The sequence below is a fragment of the Muntiacus reevesi genome, chromosome 4, assembly GCF_963930625.1.
Source record: "Muntiacus reevesi chromosome 4, mMunRee1.1, whole genome shotgun sequence".
Lineage (NCBI taxonomy): Eukaryota > Metazoa > Chordata > Mammalia > Artiodactyla > Cervidae > Muntiacus > Muntiacus reevesi.
The window spans coordinates 109,566,386-109,583,586 of record NC_089252.1 but is presented as its reverse complement, the minus strand read 5'-3'; the positions used below and the strand labels follow the sequence as shown (position 1 = coordinate 109,583,586).

The following is a 17,201-nucleotide window of genomic DNA, read 5'->3' as shown; positions in this document are numbered from 1 at the left end:
TTGAGCAGTCAGAGGGCAGGGGAAGCCCAGGAAAGGAAGGGAGTGGCAACACAAGTCAGAAGGGGTCCACCAGCCCTTCCCGGCAGAGAGTAGTTTTGAACTGATGCTCAGCTTTTGAACTGAGTCTTCAAAGCACCTGGCTGCAGGAGGGAGGCTGGAGGAGAGAGGATGATGTTTGCTGGGGTCTTACAGGGAAGCAGGGCCTAATCTGAGAGAGAAGGAGGCCACAGTGGGCCCTGCGAAACTCACACAGAAACCAGAGCTCTGGGTGCCGCCATCCATCCTGACTTGGGCAAGACCTCCCTCCCAAGGCCACACCCCAAGCCACCCTGGGCCTCAATTTCCTCCCTGGTCTGATGAGACTGGTGGTGAGCCGTGCCCTGCCTCCCAACAAGACTGCTGTGAGCTCAGAGACGGTGGCTGCGTGGGAGACCATTGTACCCTGCAGGACCACACACCCAGGTCACATCCTTGGACTTACGTCTCCGGACTCTGTAGACAACACGGCCATGGGAGGCTGTGAGGCGGGGGCAGGACACAAGAGGTCCCAGGCTCCCCTCCCAGTGTTGCTACCATGACCATCCTAAGGATTCGTGTTAGGGTTGTTGCTTTGGTGACAGGATGGACCCCGGGGTCCTCAGTCAGTGCTGCTGCCACTGGCAAATTGCTTGGAAGAAAACTCTTTCAACGAGATTGCCCAAGTTCTCACAGGGGACCATCAGGGCAGGATCTCCCAGGAGAATGGAGGGGGTCATCTGTTTCAGGTATAGCAGGGGGGATCTCGCTGATGTCCTCCTCATAGTTTGGGTTTCACATCACGGCATGGCTCCCACCAGCTCAGCTCCACCCACCATGGTTCCTGCCACCCATCAGCCCTCCCAGTCTCCACCCCCATCACCTACCTGCAATCCTAGTTTCCTAGACTCTTCCTTTGTCTGTTGGTATAAACAAGATGGGGCTTCCCTTGTGGCTCAGCCAGTAAAGAATCTGCCTGAAATGTGGGAGACCTGAGTTCGGTTCCTCGGTTGGGAAGATCCCTTGGAGAAAGGAATGGCAAACCACTCCAGTATTCTTGCCTGGAGAATTCCACGGACAGAGGAGCCTGGTGGCTACAGTCCATGAGAGCGCAAAGAGTTGGACAGGGCTAAGCTACTTTCACTTCAGTTTGATCAAGAAGGTAATTTCAGATAGGAAAGAAACACCTAGAGAGAGGCAGTTTCTTTTGCTGGAGACATGATCAGTGGTTCTCAGGTGGTAATCAGAGGCCAGAAATGTGCCTTTAAAATCTACTAAATTCTTTCTGGAAATAAGAAATGTAGGTGACACCCGAGTCTGTTGGGCTTCTGTGAGTGTTCTGATCTGCAATCTGTCCTTCTGCTCAAGAGTTGGTCCCTGCTCCATCACTTTACAAAGTGGACCTGACTGGAGCATGTGAAGGGGAAGTGTCTGCCTTCCCAGGAATCCATGTGCAAATGGATGGAACAAGGAAAACCCAGGATGGAGAAAGGGATCACCCAGGTACCAGGGATCTGGAAGTACCACCATGGGTGGAGGGGTGTGTGTGCCTGTTTGAAGTGCCCTCTCTGACTCGATCCTCCTGGAAGTCAGGCTCCAGGTGGCTTGACCTGCCTCCTGTTTGCAGCACATGGGGGTCCTTCTTGGAATGATACCGCCTGTGGGTCTCATTGACTTTTCATCTGGTCAGAGAGCTGGTGGGTGTCCCCAGAGTCAGGGGCACGGCAGCCTGGGGCTCAGTTCTCTTTCCCACGGAGAGTCTGGAGAGGAAGGAAGGGTGAGAGGAACAAAGGAGGGGGCCATGCAGGATCCTGGCTCATTCCTGAGTGAGTTGGGGGGAAGGGTGCATGCGGATTTCTGAAGGACCAGATGTGGAGTCGGGGACAACATTCCTGGGGACGGGGGTGTGGTGGCTCTCCTGAGAAGACCTCAGCTCTGACAGCTGTGAGCCCTAAATCAGAAAAGCTGGTTGCTGGCGGAAAGGAAGGTTCACCACCAACACAGGAGGCGCAGCCTGAGGACCCAGACATGGACCCTCCAAGGGCTCCAGGGAGGATGGGAGAGGGAAATTCAGTTTGACATGTGAGCAAATGCCCAAACCCAGAGGCAGAAAAGCACAGGGTGGGTTTCAGGCTTACCTAATAGCCAGCAACCATGTGTTCTACCAGTTGCTTCTACCGTGGACATTCCTCTTCCTCCACCGAGTTGGGAAAGGATATAGCTTGACCAAGAGGCCACTGGGGCAATACTGGACTGTGAGACCAGTTTGCACAGAGGCCCACCTCTCCTTCCTTCCCCAAGGCTGATGTGTAAGCAGCACATTCTGACCCAGCTGACGGGCTTTGGCCAAGTCCCCAAGAGTCCCATAAGGCAACTGAATCCAGGAAACATCACAGGCCTCACAGGCACATGGCCATGTCAAAGGAGAGAAGGATGAGAATTTGCTTCATCGCTTTCAGACGCCTTCATCATTTTGGCTCATTATGTTTCCCAGCCATGCTCTCCGAGCCCTGGCCTCCCCAGCCTGCTTTCTCAGCCAGAGCACTGGACAGGGAGACAGTGAGGTCCAGTCAGAAGGGCTGTCCCGCAGGCCGTGTGGGTGATGAGGACGAGATGTTGGGTCTAGCTGGAGGTCAGGGAAGGCTTCCCAAGGTGGAGGTCAGGACACACGGAGGGATCAGAGGCAGAGATGGGAGGAGAGCAGGAGGCTCAGAGGGGCCTGAGTGGTTGAGATGTAAGGGGCAGCCTGACAGCTGAGGCCCCCGGGGCTGAGAGTGAGGAAAACTGAAACAACAGCCTTGGCCCTGATGCCTGGTGCAGGGATTTTGGGCGGCTGAAGACAGGATTTCCAAAGATCAGACTGGTGGTGTGTTGGAACTCCCAGAAAATGGTGTGGAGAGTGGACAGTGGTCAGGGGAGAGCCAGGAAATCAGGGAAGGTGGAGTCTGGAGGTTTTGGCTACACTGAGAGGAAAGAAGATGGAGGTAGGCCCAGGGCCGGGGTGGTGGGAGGTCAGGGGTGTGTCCTCACGAGGAAGAAGGAGCAGGTGGGGTTCCCAGGGATCCAATCCAGAGCTCCTGCCACAGCACCCCGCCAACAGCCCAGTGCAGAAACTGGGGCTTTCATGGGAGTCTTGAACCCAGAGACAGAGCAGTGATGTGTTTTCAGGAGAACTGGTGTCTTGAGAAGCGCCATTCCCAGGAACATGTGAGGACTGGGAGGAGAAGTAGCCTGGGTGGACCTGACCAATCTTTCTTCTGAAGAGGAGAGTCCTTGGGGGAGACTCAGCAGGAGCCCCCAGTGAGGAGGAGGGGACCCAGGAGAGCAGGGACAGGGGAGAATTGGTCAGGGGCAAGTTCAGGAGGACAGGGGGTCCCCGGAGTCTATGGAGATGAAGACACGGCTTTAATGTGAATGTGGATGCAGTGAGGACTGGGCAAACTGCAGTGGCCTTGAGTTTAGAGAGGGCCCTGAATTGGGGTCACAATGCAGATGACCCTTCCCCTGCCTGATTCAGGAGGGATCAGGGGAACAGGCCATGTCTTGATGGGGAGTTGCTGTGCGGGAGAACTTTTTCAGTGAGAAAAGAGTGGAGATGAATCTAGGAGAGGGCACCAAGGGAGCCAAGCCCTGACTGGCTGAGGTCTCCGCCCAGAGGAGAGGATGGTGTGGGATTGATGTCTGCCTAGGGATGGGCTGGAAATGTAATTCTGTAGCAGGAGTTGGTGGTCTTCCCATTCTTCAAGTGTTAACTGAGTGCCTACTGTGTTCCAGACAGGGCCAGGAGCTGGCGATTGAGACGTGAATACACCGCTTTACTCTGCATCCTGAGGGGCGCATGGTGTAGAGTCAGAGGGGATGTAGACAGTGCCTGGCCCCTCCCTCTCCTGGAGGACACAACTTTCTTGAGCAAGCCTGCCTCTGACACTTCCCATGGGGTCCAGGAGAGGATGAAACACAGTCAGGAGATGGAGAAATCATTTCTTCAGCAGTCCTGTGAGGCCACAGCAGGGTCTGAGGCAAGTCCTTCTCACAGGCTGGGAGGAGGGCAGGGATGGGGCGGGTGAGGAAGACTCTTGGTGGAGTGATTGCATCAGGCCCTGGCTAAGCATAAAAGGAAGGTCCCTCAGGCTGGGAGGATGAGGACTGGGGACCATGGAGACCCAGAGAGCCAGCTTCACCCTGGGGCGCTGGTCACTGTGGCTACTGCTGCTGGGACTGGTGCTGCCTTCGGCCAGCGCCCAGGTCCTCAGCTACAGGGAGGCTGTGCTTCGTGCTGTGGATCAGTTCAACGAGCGGTCCTCAGAAGATAATCTCTACCGCCTCCTGGATCTAGACGCTACACCCAATGATGTGAGTTATGAAGGGATCTGGGGAGGGGGCCAGCTAGTTAGGGGGCAGGGAGACAGATCAGAGGAAGAAGAATGAGTCCAAACCCAGTTTCCCCTACTTTGGCCCATGACCAGGAGGTTGACCCAGGCACCAGAAAGCCTGTGAGCTTCACGGTGAAGGAGACCGTGTGCCCCAAGACGGCCCAGCAGTCCCCGGAGCAGTGTGACTTCAAGGAGAATGGGGTGAGGATGGGAGTGGGGGAGGGGAATGGCAGATGCCTCTCAGGGGTTGGACAGCGGGGTTGGGGACGGTTTCCAGCTCCTGGGAGGAGGCCGGGAGGTTATGGCCACAGGGGTTCCAGTTTGACCTGAACCTCCCCTTCCAGCTGGTGAAACAGTGTGTGGGGACAGTCACCCTGGACCCATCAAATGACCAATTTGACATAAACTGTAATGAGGTGAGTGGCCCCTTCTGGACTGTGGGGTTTCTGGGGGGGGGCTAAGTATGTGAAACATCCTTTGGACCAATGACCGGCTGCCCATTGAGGGCAGGGAAAGGCCCTCCAACCCCGGGTCCCGCCTGGGGCCCACCCTACCTGAGCCCCAGTCTCCAGCCTGGCTGTGCATCCCTTAAAGCAGTGGTTCTCTCATGGGGTCCCCACCCGGGAACTGATAGGAAGGCAGATTCTCGGCAGCACTCAACCCAACCGAATCCAATTCTGGGGCAAGGTCCAGCCATTTGTATTTTCACAAGGCCTCCCGGGGACTCTGACTGTGCAGAAGCTGGAGGGGCACTGACTCAGTGATGGTCTTCATGCCCTTCTTTGCTGGGATGGGTTTGTGACACTGGGAGCCCCTTATCATCTGTGGGCCTCAGTTTTATCTCTGTCTGTGGTATGGAGATTTAAGCATCTGCTCCAAGGGTCACAGCCAGAGGGTGATCTGGGTCCCCAAGTTTCCTGGAGTCCACTAGGAATGGGGGGCAGGTGTGGAGGGAGGGGTCTTGTCTTGACCTTCACCTGGTTCTCACAAGAAACCTCTTTTTATTGGTTCACAGTTTCAGAGTGTCAGATTTATTCCACCAATCCTACGTCCACCAGTCCGTCCACCGTACCGCCCAGGGTTCCGCCCACCGTTCCGCCCAAGATTTCCTGGTAGAGGGTGACCAATAGGCAGATAACTCCCTGATAAGGGCTTCTGATGAATCAGAAGCCCAGGGAAGACCTCTTGGGATCTCTTTTGCCCTGAGTCAGCATCCAAAAAATAAAATCTTGTAAAAACAACTTCCTCCGGTTTTCAGTTTCAATTGTCTCCCCTCTTCCAACTTACCATGACCTTTAGGAGTGTCTTTGTATGTGTGTGTGTGTGTGATCACTCCTGTGAACACAGAGAAGTGTGAAGCCCGTGTTCCTTCCAGAAGGGCAAGGGGGAGGCAGCAGCCCCAGGAGCCCCAGGACAGTGTCTCCACCCTCGGGTCCCTCCGGGACCCTCCACCCGCCCCTGCCCTCCTCCTCCAGCACCCAGTAGGACGTACAGAGACCTGCTGTGTGTGCAGTGCTGGCGGGGCTGCTTCTCCTGCTCACGAGGAGCTTACAGTCCACGAGGGGTCAGGCTGCTCACCTTGCTAAACACTCACAGAGATCCAGTTCAGTCTCAGGGTGAAGCCTGCATGTACCGAGCCCAGAACGTTCCTCTTCCCCATGACAGTCTTAACTCTGGAACGTCCACACCTCCTGATTTTCCTGTGGCATCAGACACATCACTGTCTTTCTAGTTTTCTCCCACATTTTATGGTGGGTCTATGTGATGGAATCCAATGATATAAAGCTCTCATTAAAAAGAAGCATTCTGCTCATCGGGGCGATGAGCTGAACACTGTGGGAGACGCGGGAAGTGACACGCAGGTCACATCTCTCTTTCCCGGGTGTTCAGACTCTGTCCATGTCCTGCCCACTCCCCATGCTCTAGCTGACCTTTGCTCAGGGGCAGACTGGAAGCACTAGGAAGTTTGTATTGTGGTAGCAGCTTCAACCAACCATTGGAGGGACTTGGGGGAAAAACACCTCCTCTTCCTCCCTCTTGGGGTGGCCCACTCCCAGATATGTATACCCCTGTGTGAGGTCCCCACCGGGATTGAGCCCCGACCACCCCCATCAGTGACCTCTTCATTGACCCCTCCTCTTCTGACTCATGTCGTGCCCTGTCTCCCCTGTCCACACTTTTACTGGCTTTTTCTGGAATCTCCTTGCAAGGAAACTCCTTCCACCAAAGGCTTGTCTTAAGTTCCCTGCTGGGTCCACCTGAATAAGACACAGATTGCTTTCTCTGAAAGGGACAGAGGACACGATCTCCCAGAGCCTTTACTCTGCTACCTGTCAGGCTCGGCTCCTCTTGGTGAGCAGGTGGGGCTGCTTTCAGGCAGGTTAGAGGAACCTCACGCTTCTCACTCTAGGGAACCGGGCCTGTGGTGGCAGTGGTACCGTGCAGAGTCTGTCCACTCGTTCCATATGGGTCAGGTGCGGGGCTTGATGTGGAGACAAGAGAGAAGGGCCCGAGGGGTCCAGGGTGGTGTTGCAGGAGGGGGTGTCCTGGGGACAGTGCTGAAAGTCAAGTGGAACTGACGGTTTCACAACGTGGTGAGAGTGGACAGGAGGTCACGCGGCCCAGGGAGATGCCTCCTCATGTTTCTCAGTGTTGTGTACATGTAAGGTCACTCCCTTCAGGGCAGGGGGCAGTTTCCTTGGTTGGGGGCACTGAAATCAAAGACAGAGTGGAGTCGATCAAGAGATCAGGAAGAGGGGAGCCAATCAGTGTGGACCAGAAGGGGCTTCTCCATCCCCCAGACCCGTGCTGTGTCAAGGAGGCACACTGCGCCGTTACTAGGCAAGGACCTTGTGGATCTTGATTGTATCCATCCTTGCATGAATGAATTGTAAGCTAAAACATGCAGCCCCTGTTCTCCTGTGTGCCACTCTGCCTCTGTGTCATCCCCATCTGGAGCAGGGTAGGATGTTGTCAGGGGAGGCAGGGAGATACATTGTCTTTTTCATGGTCCCTAGGCACTTTCAACTCTGTGGACTCATTCATCCTCAAAAATGTATCTAATGGTATATTTTTCAACTCATTTCAGTTCAGTTCATTTGCTCAGTCGTGTGTGACTCTGATGTTCAGAGCCTCAAGGAGCAACACGGGAAGTGTGAAAAATGAAAATCTCAACAAAATGACTCTTCCCTGGAAAAGAGTAAAACAGGGCACTTGGAGGGAAACACCTAGAGGCAAAGATGGCTGATCACATTCCAGATGCAGGTCTCTCAATCATGGGGTCTGTGTTAGAGCTCCCTGGGGGCTTTGGTCCACCAGGGTCCTGAAGATGCTTGGTCCTTCATGGGTGGATGTGCTAGGTTAAAGGAGGATGCGTGGCCTGTGCCGCTGATGCTGCTCAGCCTCAAAGACATCTTTTGACACCTGTGCCTGAACAAGGCCCCTCATTTAAGAAACCTTCCCAAATTTACCAGGTTGTGTTTCTCACTGTCTCATGGGCAGTACACCAGAGACTGGCAGTGTGATCTGGTGTCCGCCTATGAAACTGGATGGTCAGGCCTCAGTCTTTGAGGGTATCAAACCTTGTTGCAATAGAATGCTCTGTGCTCACTCCCTCTTTTATGACTCACACTGATATGCAAGAAAAATGACCATTCACGGGCCATGTTATCAGAATCAACAAATGAATTAAACCTGCGCTGGCTAGGTAGGGTCTCTAGGCATGTGGATGCACCATCACATGGGACATGGTGATCCATTTAAATCCACCATTAGACCTCAAAATATTGACAAAGCCTAGTGATGCCAGCATATGAGGCCAAGGAAACCTCGCTAAAGTGGCTGACTGCCACCCTTATGACTGAGTGACAAAAGGAATTCCAGGGCGATAACAGGGGTGCTATCCCTGTTCACACAGCATACATGGGATATGATATTCAAAGACTCTCAGATGGTCTGTGTTTCATATCTGGACTCACAGAACACATCTGATCTGCAACAGCATTGCCTTATAGTAAGAAGCTGGGTATGAACAGCTACCCAGATGACTCTCAGGACCTTCAATGCCCCAAAATCTCATCTCCAAGTAGTCAGTACCATTGGAAGATGAAATGGACTCTGAGAGGAAACATTGAAAGGATAACTATACACCCAAGGCTCACCTCCCATGGAGCACACACTCAGGGAAGGCAACTTGAATTCTAAATGAGCTGATTCCCTGGGAGGCTATCTTCTAGTTAAGTAGAATGCTTAATTTTGAGGCTTGGAAATGAGGGAAGAGGCCCAAGCTGATGGAAGACTCTCAAACCACATGAGTAATCTTTCTCACCCCACTTGTCTTTTTCCCAGGCACCTCTGGCAGCTCCTAGTATCGGAATTTGCAAGCTGCAAAGAAGACACATGTGGTAGGTGACTCTACCCCTAGTGCTCATTGCACTGCCAGCTCTGCTGCTGGAAGGATATTGATGACAATGATCACGAATATGAGGTGGAAACTCCTAACGCGATCCTACTGGTGTTTCAGGACCTAGGGAGCTGTTCTATGATGGGTCACGGCATAAAAGAATGAAGCTGCTGAGCACGTAGGGAGGAGTCTGGGCACATGATCTAAGACAAGGGGAGGATTGGGGACAGGAGCAGTGATTGCTGAGGGACTGGATGTTCAGATCACTTGGTTGTGAAGAAAGTAACTACACTGATGATGGGAATAGCAGGCCTCCGACTCAGAGTCTAGGGTGGGAAGACGCACCATTCATTGCTCTCTCAGCGTTTGTCTACAGGGCATCTGGTCACTTTCACCCAGACTCTACCTGATCAACAGCCAATGAAGAGTCTTTTTCTAAAATTTATTTATTTATTTATGACTGTGCTGAGTCTTCATTGCTGCGCTTGGGCATTCTCTAGCTGCGGCGAGGGGGGTTACTCTTCATTGCAGTGCACAGGCTTCTCATCTCGGTGGCTTCTCTTGTTGCACAGTATGAGTTCTAGAAGTTGGGCTCAGTAGCATACAGGCTTACGGTGGGCTGGCATGGAGGCTTAGTTGCCCCACGGCATGTGGAATCTTCCCAGACCAGGGATCGGACCTGTGTCCCGTGTATTGGCAGGCAGATTCTTAACCACTAGACCACCAGGGAAGTCCTGAAGAGTCTTAATCTAAGGGCTCTTGTTACCTTTCCAACAACTGCCACCTCCAGAAGTAGACAGCCTCCACTAAACATGACATAACAAGGTTGACCTTTTAGATACTGATAAGATTTTCATAAGTCTCATCATGAAATTTTGAACTCTTTTATGTGTGTTGCCCAGAATATGGTAGCTCTTCTAAGCTTAAAGACTTGGCAGATTCTGACATAACAAGAGCAACACCTCTTGCTGATCTTGCTGCTACTAAGTATGCAAAGTCTGGCCTGGACTTACCTACAACACCCAGATAGTCTAAACTCTCTCTTGTGGTGATAAAGAGTGTTTTGTGGGCAGGGGGCAAGGCTGGTATCAAGAGAGTCACCAGTACAGTCACACAGGCCCCCATGCTTAGGTACTTGCTAATGACTTATTCTTGAGGGCTTGAAAATCTCATAATTTTGAACAAGGGGCCCCACATTTTCATTTTGCAAGTGATGGAGCCAGTGCTGGCCGGTGGTGACTCCATACTTGAAATAATACAGGAAGGAGGCCCCGTAAATCATTCTGAGAGCAACTTACTTCCCTCCACTCTTGCCCCAGATCTCCCTAGGGTCTTCCCCCATACCCCAGCAACTTCAGCAGCCAGAGGGCAAGGGATAGCCCTGGAAGCAATGGAAAAGAGTGGGAGGTGGACCAGAGCAGAACAGGCTCCCAGTTCAGCCCTTCAGTGTCTAGAGTGCTGCGGGTTAAAAAGAAGAGTCTCCAGAACTTCTTTAAGTTCTGAGATTCACAAGAGATACAGGGATTCGCCAGAGTGGTGGGTAGTAGGGTGAGAGAGAGGGGTAAGGAGCTAGTCTAAGAAAGATGGAAGCCCTAGATTGGACCAGGGGAACTCCACACTGGACAAGAACTCTGGGTCCTTCTATCAACCCTGATTTGGCCAAGACCTCTCTCCCAAGGCCACATCTCACCCCACCCTGGGCCTCAGTTTCCTTCTTGACTTAAAGAGACTGGTGGTGAGCCCTGCCCTGCCCTCCTGACAAGTGTGCTGTGAACTCAGAGGAGGTGGGTGCAGAGAAACCTGTTGTACCCTGAAGGACCACACACACAGGTCACATTGTTGGACTCAGGTCTCTAGACTCCATAGGCAATGTGGTCATGCGAAGGCTGTGAGTGGGGAAGGCAGGACAAAAGGGGCCTCAGGCTCCCCTCGCAGTGTTGTTACCATGACCCTCCCAGGGATTAGTGTCAGAGTTGTTGTGTTGGTGACAGGATGGACCCCAGGGATCTCACTCAGTGTTTTTGTTATTGGCAAATTACTTGGAAGAAAGCTCTTTCAATGAGATTGCCCAAGGGCACACTAGTGACCATCATGGCAGGAACTCCCAGCAAAATGGAGAGAGTTCCCAACGTAAGGAATGGCAGGGGTATCAGTCTTGTTTCCTATTCACAGCCAGAGTGTCACACCTACACAGAATAGTCTCCAGCAGCCCCAGCCCTCCCTTCCCTGGTCTCTGCCACCCATCAGCCTTCCCACTCTCCACCCCACTGTAACCTGCAATTCCAGCTCCCCAAGCTCTTTCCTTTTCTGTTGATTTAAATCCTTGTGGAGGGAGGTTGTTGCTGGAGACAGAATCGGTGGTTTTCCACATGTGGTGATAAGGCAGGAAGGTGTTTTACAATCTCCTGAATATCTTTACAAAAGAAATAAAGTCAGGTGCTTACCTGTAACTGTTGAGTTGGACCGGGGACCTGTGACAGATTCCAAGCTGGAAAAAATGGAATCAGTGAGGTGGTGTTTTGATCCCCAGTTGGCCTGTCTCTCTTACTAGGAGTTGGTCCCTTCTCTCTTTAATTCCCAAAGGGCATACTAGCTGGCCTGGGCTGGGTGAAGTCTCCAGATGGTGGGCTGTCTCCCCCTTCCCAGGGCACCCGTGAGCAGACATAAGACTCCACTAGGACAAGACAGCTGTGAGGACTAAATCAGAAAAGGCAGATGCTGGAGACATGGAAGGCTCGCTCCTCATTACAGGAGGTGCAGACTGAAGGCCTGGCAGAGGCCCCTAACAGGATCCAGGGAGGATGGGGAAGGAAACCTTAGTCTGAAGTGTGAACAAATGCAATAGCGCAGAGGCGGGAAAGCACAGGGGAGGGCTTCCGTGGTGACTCAGCAGTAGAGAATCTGCCTGCAATGCAGGAGACCCAGGAGACGCAGGTTCGATCCCTGGGTTGAGATGATCCCCTGGAGGAGGACATGGCAACCCACTCCAGTATTCTTGCCTGAGAAATCCCATGGACAGAGGAGCCTGGCGGGCTACAGTCCATGGGGTCACAAGGAGTTGAACATGACTTAGTGAATAGACCACCACCACCAGGAAAGTACAGGGAGATTTCCAGGTTACCAAACATCTGGCCACCATGTGTGTTGCTAATTCTTTGACTTGGGGAAAAGATACAGCTTGACCAAAAGACCAGTGGGGCAATATCTGGGTGGTGTAACGAGGTTGCACAAAACTCACTTTTCTTTCCTTCTCCAAGGCTGAGTGGTCACCCGGCATCTCCCATCCAGGCTGCCACCTTCCAAGGTGCCCTGGCCCAGCCCTCAAGGGTCCCACAGGGCAACTGAGTCCACAAACCTCCCCAGGCCTCACAGGCACATGGTGCTTCCCTGGTGTTGATGGATTAGAATGTTCTTCTTGGCTTCAGCACTCCTCTGTCCCTTGGGCATAGTATTTCCCCCAGCTGTGCTTTCTTTTCCTCCCAGCATCTTCCTCCCCAACCAGAGCACTGAGCAGGGAGTCCTGGAGGTCAAATCAGAAGGGATGTCCTAGACTTTCCTGGTGGTCCTGTGGGTAAGAATCTGCCTGCCAATGCAGGGGATGCGGGTTGGACCCCCGGACCAGGAGGATCCCACATCAGGCAAGAAAGCCCTTGGGCCACAGCTACTGAGACCTCACACTCTAGAGCCTGTGCTCCACAACAAGAGAAGCCACCGCAATGAGAAGCCTGTGCACCGCAACTAGAGAGTAGCTGTTGCTCTATGCAACCAAACTAGCTGGTGGGCATCAACGAAGACACAGTACAGCCAGAACTAACTAAATAAATAAAAAGCACATTTTGATAAAAAAGCAAAAAAGAAGAGGGGATGTCCTGAAGGCTTTGGGAGTCAAGAGGAAGAGGTAAAACTTTTGGTTAAGATCAGGGAAAGCTTTGCAAGGTGGCATGTCAGGGCGAGCAGAGGCATCAGCTGCAGAGATGGGGGACAAGCAGGAGGCTCTGAGATGGCTTGTGGTTGGAATGGTCAAGGCAGCTTGAGACCTGACCTGCAGAGCTGGGGTGTGGACAGTGAGGAGTGTCAAGACCCAGACTCTGCTGTCAGGCGCGGGTCTGTGTTCTGAAGGTGGAGGGTAAATGGTCAAGTCAGCATTCTGCCTCTGCACTTAGAAATAGAGTGAAGTGTGCACATTGGCCTGGGAGAGCCTGAAAATCAGGAAACATGGAGTCTGGAGGTTCTGGCTTCACTGAGAGGAGAGAAGATGGGGGTAGGACCAGGGCAGGGGTGGTGGGAGGTCAGGGGAGTATCCTCAGGAGGAAGAAGGAGCAGGTGGGGCTCCCAGGCTTCCAGCTCAGAGCTCCTGCGGCAGCACCCAGCCAACAGCCCAGTGTAGACAACCAGGGCATTCATGGGAGTCCTGAACCCAGAGGCAAAGTCCAGTATGTGTGTGATGGGCACTGGTGTCTTGACAAGGGCCATCCCCAGGAACGTGTGAGGACTGGGAGGAGAAGCAGCCTGGATGCACCTGAGCCAGCCCTACCTCCTAAGAGGAGAGTCCTTGGAGGAGAGTCAGTAGGAACCCCCAGGGAATTGGAGGGGACCCAGGAGAGCAGGGACAAGGGAGAATTGGTCAGGGGCAAGTTCAGGAGGACAGAGTGTTTCCCTCATGATAAATATGTTGAGTGTAGCAACAGGCCACAACTGCTGGGGTCTTTGGATGTGACATCCTAGTCTGAGGAAGGCAGAGGAGAAGACTAGGAAAAGGGGACAGGTGAAGCTGAGCCCCTGACTGTCTGAGGGTTGTGAAGAGAGAAGAGGATGGTTTGGCCCAAATGGCTGCCTAGGGACAGGGTGGTTGGGTGAGGGGCTAGAAGGGGTCGGTCCTGTCTTCCGCTCATCAAAATTTAACTAAGTGCCTATCAGGTGCCAGGCAGTGCCTAAAGGAGAAGATCGAATAGTAAATACCCTCCTTTACTCTGAATCCTGAGGAGCCCATGGTGTGGAGGTAGAGTGGATGTAGACAGTGCCTGGCCCCTCCATCTCCTGGAGGACTCAATCCTCTTGAGCAAGCCTGCTGGTGACACTCCCCGTGGGGTCCAGGAGAGGCCAAGGAGTTGTCAGGGAGATGGAGAAACCCTTTCTTCACCTTGCTCAGGGGCCTCCCTGCCCACTGCCCAGAAATCCCATGAAGCAACAGCAGGGGCAGAGGCAAGTCAATCTCACACCCTGGAAGGAGGGCAGGGGTGGGGTGGGTCAGGAAGACTCCTGGTTGAGCCTTTGCATCAGGACCCAGGCTGAAAATAAAAGGAGGGTCCCTCGGGCTGGGAGGAGGCAGGCTGGGGACGGTGAACCCAGAGGTCCAGCTTCTCCCTGGGACGGTGGTCACTATGGCTACTGCGGCTGGGACTAGTGCTGCCCTCGACCTCTGCCCAGGCCCTCAGCTACAGGGAGGCCGTGCTTCACACTGGGGATTGCATCAATGACAGGTCCACAGAAGCTAATCTCTACTGCCTCTTGGAGCTAGACTCACCTCCCAAGGATGTGAGTTGGAGAGGGGGCTGAGCCATCTCCCCTCAGCCTTGGTCACATTATCCCTCCCTTCGCTCAGGCTGTTCCGCCTGTCAGGAAAGCACTTCTCCCTCTAGGTGGGCTCTCACCTCTTCAGGACACCTTCCCAGAACTGGGACCCTCCCAGCCCCAGGCTTCCTGCCTTAGCATCTCTGCTGTGGGAACAGGTGCCCTGCACACCTGGCTCCCAGGACTTCCGGGAGCTCCAGGGATGGAGGGGGTCACAGGCTCTGTGAGGTGACGTCCCTGCTGAAGCCCCTCTGCACTGCGGTGTCTCCCTGCCAGGGAGGCCTCTGTCAGCTCTAGGTTCCAGGTACAAGGGCTCTCCCTGCAGGCGGCCCCGACCTCCCTCAGCCCCTCTGCGGGGAGGCGCTGCCCTCAGCGCTGCTGTGCGGTCCGCTCCTGCCCTCTGTGAGCCCTTGAGGCCGGGGACGGGCTCTGTCCCCTCCCCTGGGCTCTCAGCACCAAGCCTGGGGCTGGACACACAGGGGGCTGGAGAGGCTGCCGTCCGGGTGGGGGCGGGGAGACAGATCAGAGAAGGAAAGATGAGCCCGAGTCCAGTCTCCCCACTTTGATCTTTGACCAGGTGGAGGACCACAGTGCTCCAAAGCCTGTGAGCTTCAGGGTGAAGGAGACCATATGCCCCAGGACGAGCCAGCAACCCCCAGAGCAGTGTAACTTCAAGGAGAATGGGGTGAGCCTGGGGGCTGGAGGCTGAGGGCTGGGATAAATGCTTCTCAGCGCAAGCTGAGCAGGGGCCTTCAGGGAAGATTTCCAGCCCCTGAGGGGTGAGGTTGGCTGAGCCTGGGAGGTTATGGCCTGGGGGGTTCCAGTTTGACCTGGAAACTCCCCTTCCAGCTAGTGAAACAGTGTGTGGGGACAGTCAGCCTGGACCAGTCCGAAGACCAGTTTGACCTAAACTGTAATGAGGTGAGTGGCCCCTTCTGTGTTGTGGAGATGCTAACAGGGTGGGTTGTGGAACATCCTTTGGACCAATGACCCGCTGCTCCATCCAGGGCAGAGAAAAGGCCCTCCTACCCAGGCCCATTCTCCCCAATCTGCAGGTCTCCAGCCCTGGCTCTGTATCCTTTAGAGAAGTGGCTGTCTAAAGGGGTCCTCACCCAGGAACTGACAGTAAGGCAGATTCTCAGCCCTGCTGAGATCTCCTGAATCAGACTTTGGGGTGGGGCCCAGGCATTTGTATTTTCACAAGGCCTCCAGGGGATTCTGACAATGCTGAAGTTGTGACACCCTGATGCAAGTCATGGTCTTGAGGCCATGCTCCAGTCCATCTTTGCCCGGATGGGCTTGTGACATTTGGAAGCTCCTTGTCATCTCTGGGATCAGTTTCCCCATATGTTGTGGGTTTAAGGATTCAACCACATGCTCCAAAGATCACCGCCAGAGGATGAGCTGGGGCCAAAGTTCCTTTGGTGGCCCAGTTTGGGGGTTGTTCAGGTGGGGAGAGAGTGGTCTTCTCTTGACCCTTGCCCAGTCCCACAAGTAATCTCTTCCATTGTGGTTCACAGCTTCAGAGTGTCAGGGCTAAACGACCTCAGCCTCCCAAGCCTCAGCCTCCTCACAGGCCAAGGCCAAGGCCACGGTCATTGTTCCTGCCAAGGTTCCCCGGAAAGCGGTGAAGAACTGGCTATCACACCTATTAATGGCTTTTGGTGAATCCCGAGCCTGGGGAAGTGTTTTAAAGATCTGATTTGTTCTGTCTCAGACTTCTGGATGGTGAAAAATAAATTCTTGTGAAATCAGCTTCCTCCAGCCTTCAATTTCAATTATTTCCCTTTCTCCCACTTACTGAGTCCTTGACTCTGAGAGGCCTCCTCTCTGTTTATGTGTGTTTGTGTGTGTATGTGTGTTTGTGTGTGTGTGTGTAGCTATGTGTATGTGTGTGTCTATTTGTGTGTGTGTCTGTGTGTGTCTATGTACGTGTGTGAGATCACTCCTGTGAACACAGAGAATCGTGAGGCTCCTGTTCCTTCCAGGAGGGTGTAGGGGGAGGCAGCAGTGCCAGGAGGTCCAGGACAGTGTCTCCACCCTCGGGTCCCTCCCGAGCCCTTCCCGCGCCCCTGCCCTCCTCCTCCAACAACCAACAGGACGTAAGGAGACCTGCTGTGTGTGCAGTGCTGGTGGGAATGCTGTTCCTGCTGACGTGGAACTGACAGTCCACGAGGGGCCAGGCTTCTCATCTTGTTAAACACTCACAGAGATGCAATTCAGTCTCAGGGTTGAGCATGCAAGTACAATGCCCTAAGCGTTCCTCTTGCCCTTGACAATCTTAATTCTGGAATAGCCTGCCCCTCCTGGCTTTTCCTGTGGTTTTGAGACACACTACCATTTCTTCAGCTGGGTCCCAGATTTCAGTGGTGGGCTTGTGTTTAGGGATCACATGACACAAAAATTTGCACCATTAAATACAAGCATCCTGCTCTTTGGGATGAAGGGCACTGCATGAAGGTGAGAGATACACAGAGTGACACATAGGTCACATCACTGTTTGCCTGGGTGTTTCAGACACTGTCCACGCCCCGCCCACTCCTTATTCTCTAACCGGGCTTTGCTCTGGGGCAGACTGGAAGCACTGGTTTGGGGCTGGGGGCTGTTGGATCCAGGAAGCAACTTCAATCAACCATTGCAGGGACTTGGTGGAAAAACACCTCCTCTTCCTCAAGCCTTGGGTGGCTGGTTTCCAGACCTGTCACACCACTCCCTGATGTCCACAGCTGGATTGAGCCCCTGTCTCCCATTTTTTTTTTTTCTCCTGTCTCCCATTTTTGTAACCTCTTCATTGAAACATATCCTCTTTGACTTAAGTCCTGCCCTGTCTCCCCTATCTA

At 53.6% G+C, this 17,201-nt stretch overlaps 2 protein-coding genes across 2 annotated transcripts; both read left to right on the top strand.

The window, feature by feature from the left end:
- Nucleotides 1-4,167: 4,167 nt before the first annotated feature.
- Nucleotides 4,168-5,567, top strand: LOC136167837 (cathelicidin-2-like). The gene is made up of 4 exons (XM_065935384.1): nucleotides 4,168-4,368; nucleotides 4,482-4,589; nucleotides 4,733-4,804; nucleotides 5,404-5,567. Exons 1-4 carry the CDS (start codon nucleotides 4,171-4,173, stop codon nucleotides 5,509-5,511), a joined length of 486 nt encoding a protein of 161 aa, XP_065791456.1. The 5' UTR covers nucleotides 4,168-4,170; the 3' UTR covers nucleotides 5,512-5,567.
- A 5,314-nt stretch (nucleotides 5,568-10,881) lies between these two features.
- On the top strand, nucleotides 10,882-15,992 carry LOC136167480 (cathelicidin-3-like). The gene is made up of 5 exons (XM_065935039.1): nucleotides 10,882-10,920; nucleotides 14,140-14,325; nucleotides 14,939-15,046; nucleotides 15,211-15,282; nucleotides 15,882-15,992. Exons 1-5 carry the CDS (start codon nucleotides 10,882-10,884, stop codon nucleotides 15,990-15,992), a joined length of 516 nt encoding a protein of 171 aa, XP_065791111.1.
- The last annotated feature ends 1,209 nt before the right edge of the window (nucleotides 15,993-17,201 follow it).

Bases quoted from the DNA above. Each gene is read 5' to 3' on its own strand.
- LOC136167837 (XM_065935384.1), top strand. From the start codon at position 4,171: ATGGAGACCCAGAGAGCCAGCTTCACCCTGGGGCGCTGGTCACTGTGG. The intron at 4,369-4,481 runs GTGAGTTATGAA...GCCCATGACCAG, and splicing joins TAGACGCTACACCCAATGAT to GAGGTTGACCCAGGCACCAG. The intron at 4,805-5,403 runs GTGAGTGGCCCC...ATTGGTTCACAG, and splicing joins TTGACATAAACTGTAATGAG to TTTCAGAGTGTCAGATTTAT.
- LOC136167480 (XM_065935039.1), top strand. From the start codon at position 10,882: ATGGCAGGAACTCCCAGCAAAATGGAGAGAGTTCCCAAC. The intron at 14,326-14,938 runs GTGAGTTGGAGA...ATCTTTGACCAG, and splicing joins TAGACTCACCTCCCAAGGAT to GTGGAGGACCACAGTGCTCC. The intron at 15,047-15,210 runs GTGAGCCTGGGG...CTCCCCTTCCAG, and splicing joins GTAACTTCAAGGAGAATGGG to CTAGTGAAACAGTGTGTGGG.